The sequence below is a fragment of the Zeus faber genome, assembly GCF_960531495.2.
Source record: "Zeus faber genome assembly, chromosome: 11".
NCBI classification, from domain to species: Eukaryota; Metazoa; Chordata; class Actinopteri; order Zeiformes; family Zeidae; genus Zeus; species Zeus faber.
The window spans coordinates 23,686,465-23,699,073 of NC_137205.1; the positions used below are offsets into that span (position 1 = coordinate 23,686,465).

General features: G+C 44.6%; 1 protein-coding gene across 1 annotated transcript; it reads left to right on the top strand.

The window, feature by feature from the left end:
* Nucleotides 1-2,567: 2,567 nt before the first annotated feature.
* On the top strand, nt 2,568-3,032 carry hoatz (HOATZ cilia and flagella associated protein; the record flags this gene model as incomplete). Its single annotated transcript, XM_080010069.1, has 1 exon — nt 2,568-3,032. The coding sequence occupies one exon, from the start codon at nt 2,568-2,570 to the stop codon at nt 3,030-3,032; it is 465 nt and encodes a 154-aa protein (XP_079866195.1).
* Nucleotides 3,033-12,609: the final 9,577 nt, after the last annotated feature.

Consider the following 12,609-nt stretch of genomic DNA (forward strand, 5'->3'; position numbering starts at 1 on the left):
CACTCAAAAGTCACACGGTAGTCATTCGTAAACATCATTAGTTGAACTATCTCGCACCATCGATCTCTCTCTCTCTCTCTCTCTCTCTCTCTCCCTCTCTCTCTCTCTCTCTCTCTCCTTTTTCCTCCCTTCGGTATCTCTCCTCCGTCCGCCCTCCCTTTGCATCCTGAAGCCTGCCGCGCTCATTTAAATGATATTTTAAGCGCTCCGAGCGTCCGATAGGGCGATGGAGCGGCCGATACAGCCTCGCCGCATCCCATAAACCCCCGTCGCTTTGCATCGTGGGCTACTTACTCCTTTGTCTGGGTCTGCGGCCCCGGGTCGCCGGGCGGCCGCGGCCTCCCGAGCGCCAGGAGACAATAAAGCATGTAAACTAGCGCGCAGATAAGCCCTGAGATCAAACAGCCCAGCTGCCATCCTGGAATGCCCATGTTTGGCTACCTCCGTGTTCAGTGGCTTGGTGGCCGCAGACGGACATTGGGGAATCAGAGGGCAGACAGCAACGCCTTATAAGGGTGCAGCTCGCGTGCCCGTCGAAGCCTAACGTTTACCCCAAAACGGCGCCGTGTCACAGGACACGTCGGCTGCCGTGGCACCTCAGGATGAGAGCCAGGCAGATATACCGACGGTAATCAATATCTCTGTTTATTTCACGGGGGGGTCTACAGGTCGTATTTAACAACCTTTTTTTTATTCCATTTCTCAAGATATATTTGGGTGGGTGTTAACTAATTGAACTCCATCACAACTTCAAACCACATTGGCCCAATGGGTGTACCGTGCATACTGTAAAAATGCAGCATTTTACATGACTGTTTGCCATTGTTTGGGGAGAGTATTTTCCTTGTAAGCAAAAAAAAACACTGGTTAATATTTCCAAAGAGCTTGAACCGAGCAGAGAGCATGTATTGTTACAGCTCACAAAACCACACTTTTAAATTATACGATTAAATCGGATAAAATATTTTGCATACCTGCCTGTATCTCAACTCAAAATGTTTGATCCAGTGTAATCCTTTTTTCTCTTTTGTTTCCGAGTTCAATTGGTGCATCCACCTACTCGGGCATACACCTGTCCTCGTCAATAAAGCCTCCAATTATCGGACTGCGCAGCGTGAGGGTTTTCAGGGGTAACACAAGAAGTTTTCTACTCACTTTGGTGTTTCCCCAGCTGTGTCTGGGTGGTATTTCCTGCAGGTTGGATGCAGTATTCCAGGGAAAAGGTGGAGAGAAAAGACAGTGATGCTGGTGGTGGGATGCAGGGATGCAGCATCCTGCACAGTATTTAAACCAACCCACCACGCCCACCCCTGGGGGAGGAGCCACTTTCCTCTGGGACCATAGTTGACAAAAGTGCAAAAATACTTTCTAGGGTAGGTAGCTTTTTTTTTTTTTTTTTTTTCTTCCCCAAGATGGCCTCTTTGGCAACAGAAGAAGTTTTTTTTTTCTTTTTTAACCATGGTGAAACAGTTTTCTTTAACCATGGTGAAAGTCTTTTTTACCATAGTAAAACTTTTTTTTTTTACCATAGTGAAACATTTTTTCTACCATAGTGATTGTTTTTGTACCATGGTGAAACAGTTTTTTTGACCATGGTAAAACTTTTTTTTACTATAATTAAACAGTTTTTATTTTACTAAAGTGGAACCGTTTTTTTTACCATAGTGATTTTTTTTTTTACCAAAGTGAATTTTTTTTAGCCATAGTGAATTTTTTTTACCATAGGGAAAAATGTTTTTTCTACTATAGTGAAACATTTTTTTTGCCATAGTGAAACAGTTTTTTTTACTGTAGTGAAACTGTTTTTTTTTTTACCATATATGCGTGCATAACGTCATGTCAGTTCGTTCGTGTAGGAGTGAACAACAAAACAATTTTCTTTTTACTTTTAACTTTTCAAAGTTAAAAGTTGACATCTTTGCTGCCAGTGATGTCTGAATGTTTGCAATGTTCTGTTATATGTTTGTGATATTTCAATAAATACATACATACATGTATATTTTAATTAACTAGTCTGTATCAATACATATTTTTTTAGTTGGACAATGATACATCGTGTTTATACCCCCTTTTTAAATTATATATGGATTTTCTGTAAACTATTGCATTTCTTTACATTTTAAATAATGAGTGTTATTTATGTACAAGGCGCTGTCTATTTTTTTCCACTTGGCTTGTCACTAGGGCATTTTATTATAAGAGTATATGCCGAATAATGGAAATAATGTATTCATTTATCCCATGTTGTATTAATTTATCCCATGTATTATTCAGCAGTTGCACAAAAGGAAGTTACAGGACGGGCGTTTGTTTTTCCGTTACCATGGCAACCGGACTCCGTGGGGTCCGCGTTGTCACAGGTAGACGATAAGGAGGGTCTCGATCCAGTTGCCATGGTGATCGGAAGCAGCCTCGCACCTTGCACAGACCCATTATATCTGATCCATTATATCTGATCCATTATATCTGATCCATTATATCTGATCCATTATATCTGATCCATTACATCTGATCCATAATACCGCCGTGGAAGTTGATCCCAGTCCGGAGCCCGGGCGAGCAGCAGGATGTCCGGGCAGGAGCAGCCCGAGGGGGCGAGGCTCCCGGCGCGGGAGGAGCTGGAGAGCGGCCTCACCGTGTTCGAAGGCTCGTCGCCGCAGGACGTGTCCCACGCCAGGCAGCTGTGGCGCTCCGCGACCCTGCCGCCGCCGCGGGAGCCGCGCCTCGTCAAGGCGGACGTCGGCCAGAGGCTCCCGGTGGCCTCCGGGACCCGCCGCCTCCGCCACAACAACAACAACGGCGCCCCCGCCTCCGCCACCGCTGCCGGTCCTCCCGGCCCTTCCGCCGACCAGCTCCGGAGCTACCGGGCCATGGCGCGCCAGAGGGAGGAGAGCATGGCGCGGCTGAGGAGCCAGAGGGAGCTGAGGATCCAGAAGGAGCAGGTGTCCAGAGAGAACAGACCAAACAAAGTGGCAGGAGAGCGGAGGCCAGACCTGCGGGAAGACAGGGAGAGCGTCAAGCAGCTCAAGTGACGAGGGAGAGACGGATCCCCAGACCGAACACCCGAATGACTTTATTATTGGGTGTTTTTTTTCTTTGTCAAATGATCATCTATAACCTCTGGATCGAGATGAGGCCTTTGTGAAAACGTAAACTAAATCGAAGACGTCAAAGAAATCTAGTCTAGAGCACACGAAACAACCGACACATTTTAGTCACTGTTATTTAACACACGCATTCGAAAATGACTCAAGTCATATATGACGTCACTCGAATAATACTTTAACGAATAAACAGGCCTATCAATTGAAGAACGCGCTTCTACGTGTGCAAATCCGTAGCCACAGGTGATCTGGGAAGTTGGGGGGGGGGGGTCTAAAAACACGCCACATTGACATTATTACATTTACATTTTTCAAACTTGACGCCTCGTTCACGCCGCTTGGCGTTGAAACGCGACCTGCTCCGCGTCGTAATTGTTTTATGGTCAACTTTCACCTCCCTCCGGCGCCGCACCACACGATGCACCGGCTGTGGATACCCAAATCACTTTTACCTGATATGGTTTTGACGAAGCGGCGGCCGTTAAAAAAAAAACCAAACAAAAAAACCCCCAAAACAACGCACCGCCCCCCGCTTCTCCACAAATGGGCCGAGACGGCGGCGGAGGTGGAGCGTCGGAGACGGATGAGGTGTAGCTCGGGGCGCCGTTCTGAGATATGACGTGCGGGAGGTGTAGACGCTGCCCGTCGTGGAAACCGACGAAGGAGCGACCAAAACCCGGCCGCTGTTGAGGCGACAAACTTTTTTTTAAAATTATTATTATTATTTTTTTTTATCGAGAACATCACGGTTTATTCGGTTTATTCGTCACATACATATACATACTTTCATACATGTATGCAGTGAAATGTAATGTAGTGCAGTGTAATGTAATGTTATTACGTTTCACTGCATACACGTATGAAAGTATGTATATGTATGTGACGAATAAACCTCTTGAATCTTGAATCTTGAGGAAAACATTAAATCAAATAAACAATAATAACAAAATGAATTTAAAAAAATAAATAAAAAACAACAACCCTGCGAGAGAGCAGAGCAGATGGATTCCTCAATTAAAACACGAAATATCCGGTGTATCGTTTATCGCCGACCACGCCGTTCACACCTGAGCACCGGCCGCGCCCTGCGCCCCCTGACGAAGCCCCAGAGCTCGGGGCGTCGGGGTCGTTTAGGGCGGCGCTGTTGTCGGGGACCGCTCCCTTCCAGCCTTTGGTCGGGTTTGTGTTCGGGCTTTGGAGACGTCAAGCCGCGGTGCATGGCGTCCCCACCACTTTACACAATGTCGTCACCAACATTGCTGGGAATGCAAATATAATCTGATATAATATAAGTTGTGTTAGTTTGGATTCCACACCCTGATGGAGACCAGGAGGTGCTGGGAGGCGTGTGTGTGTGTGTGTGTGTGTGTGTGTGTGTGTGTGTGTGTATGTGGGGTGGGCTGCAACCTTCATTATCTGGAGGACATGTTAAGACAATAATAAAGGCATTTTTAAGACATCAATTCTGCTTTGTGCTTTGGTTTCGGTTTTCTTTTCCTTTCTTATATATATATACGTACATATATATACTGTGTGTGTGTGTGTGTGTATGTGTGTGTGTGTGTATATATATATCTATATATATATATATATATATATATATATATATATATATATATATATATATATATATATATATATATATATATATATATATCCAAGCCTTGCTTCCAATCGACACCCTGCTCTACACTTGGAGCTTGCCCATGTCATCTCTATGAGTAGCTGTTTAAATAAAAATATTTGAAAGAGCAGCCACCAGAGTTTATTCTGTACTCGTTCTGATACTGTACTTTCAGAAGTTGAGCAGATTATTACATCATATTATCAACCCCTATGTATGACTACGATTACTGACCCAGGAAAACAAATACTCAAAGGCGCATCAATATAAAAACATATGTACTCCATTGCACTGGTATGAGTTGGGGTGTGAATTTATGTCTGCGCCCACAGTGAGCCTCTCAGTTTGGGAGCCGCGGCAGCAGATGGCGCCAGTCAGCTTCCAGGCGGTAACACCCTGGACTTTTCCAATGACATTATCTTTTTTTAACTTTTTCTTATCTTCCTTTTTTTTTTTTTTTTTTGTTTCACAAACTTTTGAGCACACTTAAAAAGGACAAAATAGAAAAACGCCGCACTGTGTGCGCGTCACTCATAATAAGCAGCATCGTGGAAAACAAAACATATTCGTACTCTTTTAATGAGTCAGTTCTCCCATGTGGCTGAGTTTCAAATATAAACAACACATTCTGCTGACTACTTAGGGTTAGTGCATGTACCTGTGCACCTACCCAGTGTGTTCATCTCAGTGTGTGTGTGTGTGTGTGTGTGTGTGTGTGTGTGTGTGTGTGTGTGTGTGTGTGTTTTACACTATCCTTGTGATGACCTGTCTCTGATTTGACTATTCAAATTAACTAATAAACTTACCATGTCTATTTAGGACCTCACTTCGATACCAGTACAAGAATGTGTGTGTGTGTGTGTGTGTGTGTGTGTGTGTGTGTGTGTTTGTGTGTGTGTGTGTTTCTGTGTCTGTGTCTGTGCGCCACCATCTACATTTTGCACATCGCATGCACACAGGCACACACACGCACTCACGCACGCACGCACGCACGCACACACACACACACACACACACACACACACACACACACACACACACACACACACACACACACACCCTGTGAGCCTTCCAAGGTGAAGTCTATTTTGTCTGAAGATAATTCTGAATATTAATTCACAACACTATACAAAGCTCTACACCTTATGGACACACACACACACACACACACACACACACGCACATGCACACGCACGCACACGCACGCACACACACACACACACACACACACACACACACACACACACACACAGACACACACGCAGCCCTTAACTCATTCATTTTGTCTGAGGGGAATGCATATTATTTATCTCCACTAGTGCTGGGGTTCTGTGGACCGTTTTGTCCCCAGGGACCAGTATGCATTTTCAACGTTTTCTCGTTGTTGTTGTTGTTGTTGTTGTTGTTGTGTGGTCGGGGTTAGCGGCCGTAGCAAACAGGCTCCATCATTTTTTTGAGAACAATCCGAAATGTCTTTGAACACGTCATATGTTGACTGACATCTTGGCGGCGAAATGCATAATGCAATACGCTGCAGATTTTGGGTACAGTTTTTTCCGCCGTCAAATTGCTCTGCCTTTCTGGAGGTGACGCACAGAACAGACGTCACGTGAGCAGCCCTGAGATTCAAACACAACTGTAAGCAACACTCACAGCGTGCCCCAATGCGGCGGCAGCGGCTTCCCAAGCCTTGCCTTATGTCTTATTCTCTCTTTGCCTTATTATCTTATTCTTATTGTCTTTACATATAGGATTTTCGACCCCGATCCGTGTCGAGACTTGTGGATAAGACAATGTGAACGTCCATTCCAAACTTGGAAGGGTATTTTTTTTAAATGGTTTTGGACACACAATGATGTTGTAAAACCGAGAAAATGGACTCCAATTGAATCGCCGAACGGTTTCACAGAGTGAAGATAAAAAATGTGAGACCAATGTCCCGCTTTGATGACACAAAGTCATTCCACACTAAACAGAAAAATATATTTTTTAATTATAATCTACACAATTGAGGTTGAATCTCTAGGGAGCTTTATGGTGACAGGCTCTCGTGGCGACAGGGACATTTTGATTGTTAGTGTGGGAATTGGCAAGTGCACAGCAAGCACCGGTGGCAGGTTTGGAGCCGGTGCTATAGGTCTAGAGACTGCACTGGGGACTGGTCTAGGCACTGGTCTGGGGATAAGATAAGACTCTGGGGACGGGTCTAGTGTCTGTACTAGCAACTGGGCTGGGGACTGGTTTGGGGACTGGACCGAACTGGGGACTTGACTCTGGGGTGAGGACTGGTCAGGGGACTAGTCTAGTGAGTCGGTCTAGAGACTGATCTAGACACTGGTCTCGCAACTGGTCAGGGAGTAGTCTAGGGAGTCGGGACTGGTCTAGGCACTGATCTAGCAACTGGTCAGGGAACTAGTCTAAGAAGTTGGGAGTAGTCTAGGCACTGATCTAGCAACTGGTCAGGGAACTGGTCTAAAAAGTTGGGACTAGTCTAGGCACTGGTCTAGCAACTAGTCAGGGGATTAGTCTAGGGAGTCGGGACTGGTCTAGGCACTTGTCTAGCAACTGGGCAGTGGACTGTTCTAGGGAGGCGGGACTGGTCTAGGGACTGGTTTAGCAACTGGTCAGGGGACTAGTCTAGGGAGTCGGGACTGGTCTAGGCACTTGTCCAGCAAATGGTCAGGGGACTGGTCTAGGGACTTGTTTAGCAACTGGTCAGGGGACTAGTCTAGGGAGTTGGGACTGCTCTAGGAACTGGTCTATCAACTGATCAGGGGACTAGTCTAAGGAGTCTGGACTGGTCTAGGCACTGGTCTAGCAACTGGTCAGCGGACTAGTCTTGGGAGACGGGACTGGTCTTGAGACTGGTCTAGGGACTGGTCTTATCTGGGGACTGGTCTGGGACCAGTGGAACTAGTGGACTAGTCGGGTAAGCACCATTGTGCTAGAAAGACTATCACTAATGTCACTATAAGTGACATTTGTGATTTCTCTATGTGGACACAAAGGAAAACAAAACAACAGTTTTGACATCTCAGTGCAGCATCTCACATTTTAAATCTAATATAACTTTAAATCATTTTGACCCAATCCAGAGATAGAAAATGCTGTCAAAATAGAATTTCAGCAGCACAATTGTCTTGTTTCTTCACATTTGATGATATTTGGGTGAATATAAAGCTCGATGGTTCAGTATGATTTAATCCTTCATCGTAAAAACCACAGCTACTTTATATTTCATTGCAGGATGGAGCCGCTGAGCCCTATAAAAATCAAGCGCCGTCAGTTTCTGCTTCCATCCTTTTTTCCCTGCTCATCGTACAGGCTAATAACAGGCCTTATCTGCGCGACGATCCTTCATCGGCATGTCATTTTTAAAATGAGACAACAGGACCGGGAAGATAAAAAGGAGCTCTGCGTCTGATGAAACTCCCGAGTAACCGTCCACTCGAGTGGCCACTAAGCCCCTTAAAGCTCCTCGCTCCACACTCTGGGGCTTTATCGCTCAGGAAGAAGCTTCGGCTGAAACCGAGACGTTCATCAGGACAGAAGATGGCCGTGCCTAACGCAGAGCTCACCGCCTTCTAACATAAGGAGGTATAAGTAACACACCTGGTCATTTGTTGGTTTTGTTTGTCCCCGTTCTTTGGGGGAGTCAGTCCAAGCTTTCTGGAGTCAATCTACAGGTGTGAAGCAAAGAAGACTCAACATCCAACATTTATCTACCCTGTCTTGTTCTTTGTTTTTTCCATTGCAAAGCGTCCTTGGGTTTGTGAAAGGCGCTATATAAATCCCAGATATTATTATTTTATTATAATTATTATTAAGTGGGATATTAGAGAAAAATATATTTATAATAGTTTATCATTCAAATAAATAATAAAAATGAATAAATAACTAAATAGATAGATAAGAAAAAATAATATAAAGAAAGAAAAATATATACACAAATACCACATAGTTATAAAATAGCGAGAACTCATTGTAGTAATGATCTATGTATTTATTTATTTATTTATTTATTTATTTATTTTCCACATCTTCACAGTATACCATGTGTTTTTTTCTTCTCCAAATTCTGAAGAAAAATGTCTGCTTTTGAGTCAGTGCCATCGGTGCCGCACCCCCACAGTGAGTAACTGCTCAGTTCTCAGTGACCGCGGGGCCCCAGGGAGGCGGCGGGGCGTCTCTCCCCCCATCAAACCACTTATGTTGAGAGAGAAAGTGTCCAACCCGGCTTGAGTGTCTTTCAGCGAGACCCTAAATCAGCGGCAGCCCTGGGTTGTGTTGTTGTTCCGTGGTGGACCGTGACCATGAATCCTTTTCACGCCCCCTCCTTTCCGGAACAAACCTCTCCATTCACCCGCCGCCGTTTGTCAAGTCGCATTCGAGTGAAATTCTTATCTGATGCGAAACAACCGTCTCCCGACTGGCTCCCGGCCCGGCGCCGAGGCTTTTATGAGCTTTTTGAATAAACGGCGTGGTCTCCTAATGTTGTCTCCGACTGCTTCGCCGGTTTCATCTGGCTCCGAATTAGAGCATCAAGCTGATTCTTACAACTCGGGCCATTTAAAGTAAATGTGCACCTGTTACGAGCACACCAAACGCCTTGTTTACTCTGTTGGAGAGCATATTTATGTCTTTGTCTCAGTCCCAGTGTCCCAGTGTGTGTGTGTGTGCATGCATGAGTGTGTGTGTGTGTGTGTGTGTGTGTGTGTGTGTGTGTGTGTGTGTGTGTGTGTGTGTGTGTGTGTGTGAGGAGGGGGTAGGTATAGCATTGTGATAAAAAAAAAACAACAAAAAAAAAACAACAACAACAAAACAACCTGAATGTAAAAAGTCTATGGGGACACAAATCAGCGAGGCACCGGGAGCCTGCCCTGAGGCATGCCCCTGAGCCGGCGTTTTAAAAGGGAAGACGTGTTCCTAATAAAAAACCCGGCCCACGCGGCAGGATGTTTTACTGTTAATAAATATGAAGAACCGCCCGGTACAAAGTCCCCACTTTTAACAAGCGCACGTCGCGTTCTCACTTTGACTTTGAGAAACCTCGTTAGACGCTGGTCGGAGTTGCCGGTCTGGCCCCCGGCCTCTCTGCAGCCGCGTTAAGAGGGATAGATTTTCCCCGCTTTGTCGTTGTTTTGGGGCTTTCTTGGCTCTTGACGCCTTAATCCCGCAGCTATGCTATCTTATTATCATTTAATAAGCTGTGATGAACATCCCATCTGGGTTCTTCACAGGACAACTTGTTTCTGTTCCGTCCATCTGTTACTTCTTTTTAAGTAGCTGCTTCTTTGGAGTTGTGTTGGCAGGTGGCGACGGCGGTAATCCATTATAACTACTCACAGCCACTGTTACTCTTGTTGAATTGATTTTTCTTTTTGTTTTTGTACTCAAGTGAGTATTTTTTTTTTTTTTCTGTCTGTATTCCTACTTGATAATGTGATCAAATCAGACTCTGCTTCGTTTTAAAAAGTGAACATATTGAAGGTCTACGGTATCTCAAGGCTGACTGACTGTGGATACGTCACTGCATTCCTACAGCGAGGGAAGGTACGGCGAGGAGACGTCATTCGCAGAATTCCAAAGTTTGAGTGACTCTTCTCAGACTTTTGCCACTTCTCCTCATGATTTTGTTTTTGAATAATTCTAAATTCTGCTGATTCAGACTTTATTTTCTGAATTCTGATTGACTTTCTTGGAATTCAGACTAATTTTTCAGAAATCTGACGTTCTTCTCAACTCCTTCTCAAATCCCCTTCTGTTGGGAAGCGATACAAACAAGATACATACAAAAAAAATATAGGATGTTGAATTTTATTTTTATTACAGTTTTATTTATGATTTCTCTGCTTATTTATTCAAACAATGCAATTTTCCTAATTCTGCTGATTATTCAAATTTCCATCACTCCCCCTGCCTCTTTTCAAAAGTAGAGTCGTGTTCATACTTAAACTTGAGTAATTAATTTCAATAAATATCCATAATTAGGTTCAATATTTTGCAAGCAGTGGCACTTCTTCTTATGTATGAATTATTAATGGGTGGGACGTTGCTCCTCCCTCTATACGTGGCCTGCTCTCCTGGCGCGGGGATAATGGCCGCCACAGTAATTCATTCCATTAGAAACGTCCACTACTATCTGCCAAGGACATTAAATGTCACCGGTTGCTATTAATGGGAAAGGCTTTGATATTAATCAGCCCGGGGAGGTTGAAGCGCCGCCTAAGGTCTGAAGGCGCGCACGTGCGGCGAGGTCAGGGTGACAAGCCAGGAATTCAATTCATAAGTATAAAGTGTATTGATTGCCGGGCTGTCCCCCTGGAAATAGAATGGATCGTTCCAAATGTTTTCTTCCCTCGCCTTTCGTTCCCCTTCCTCCTCCGCAGTCTAATGGATGCAGGGTCTGCGATCTGTTTAGGAACCCGCACACAGCATGCTGTATATTAATATTAAAGCTCCATATTTCCCAACAGGGATGCACTGATATCAATACTGGTATTGGATATCGGTAGAGGAATATTCAATACCAGAGTGGAATGAGGTATCTGTGTTAGTGAATATGAAAATTGAATGCCACAGTACAAGCTTAATTATAATTTGTTCAATGTGACCCGCTGGATCTGTCATTGAACTCATCGCCGCATTAATAATTAAACTAGCGGAGGACAATCCCAGGTTCACAAAGTGAAAGTCCTGCCTTGTTTTGGCTCCACCCGTGCCCTGATCCAGCCCGGCTCGCTCGTTATTCCTGCCCCTGGATTGGGCTGATGAGCAGACCAGGACGGGCTGGTTGAGAACACTGGGGAACGCAGCACGGAACAAAAGCGAGAAAACCGAGAATAAAATCATCGTCCAATCAGCTCTAAAGTCTGCGCTTGATTATGGAGATAACCTGCGAGCTGCACGCTCTTACCTCTGCCCCGGAGCCATGAAACACACTTTACCACCGTGCAATTCATTACTCAGAACAACGACCACGCTCCGTTGAGGCTCCCCTCACGTCGGATGATTCGAAGGAATCTGCATTTCAAATTTTTTTTTGTTTTTTTTATAAACAAGGCCTTTATTCAAGGTTAAGACTGATAGTCGTTGGAATAGATTACAGAACAGAAGTCCCTCGTCGACACGCTGAACTGTGTGTCAGTGCATCCAACCTTTTCACCGGAATGAATGACAGAGAATCTTACGATCACACGCTGCTCAGGATGGTTTTAAAGTTTGGCATGGAATATTATATTCATTCGTGAATATTAGAATTGCGAGTCCAAACTGTTCTGGGCCGTACGAGCAACAGAGCCCGAATGCAGACGCAGGAGGCGGACAGAAGGTTTAGGAGTTTTTACTACAAACTGGGGAATGGTAGAGTAGAGGTTCAGGTGGATCCAGGAAGAACAGGCAGAGGAAGCTGGAGGCTGACAAACAGCAGCGGGAAACACGGGATCAGGAAACACGGGATCAGGAAACACGGGAGAAGAACACGGAGACTGGAAGTGTGGTCGGTAGTGGAAGATGATCTGACACCAGAGCTTTTATGCAGGGTCACCAATTGCTGGTCAAGCTGCTGTACTCTGAGTGGAATGGGCCCGATTGCTGACAATCATACATACATATGTACATACATACATACATACATACATACATACATACATAAATACATACATGTCATGCATACTTTCAAGGTACATATTTTTCAGTGCATCCCTTTGTTTCATCCTTGTACCATTTTAAGAAGTTGGACTCATCATATCACCTTTTTTTATGGAACAACAAAAGGGCCAGAATATCCAAAAATACATAGATGTAAGTACAAGGCAGGAGGAGGCTTTGGTTTATCTCAATTTAAATGATACTATTGGGCAGCCAATCTGAATGTACCTT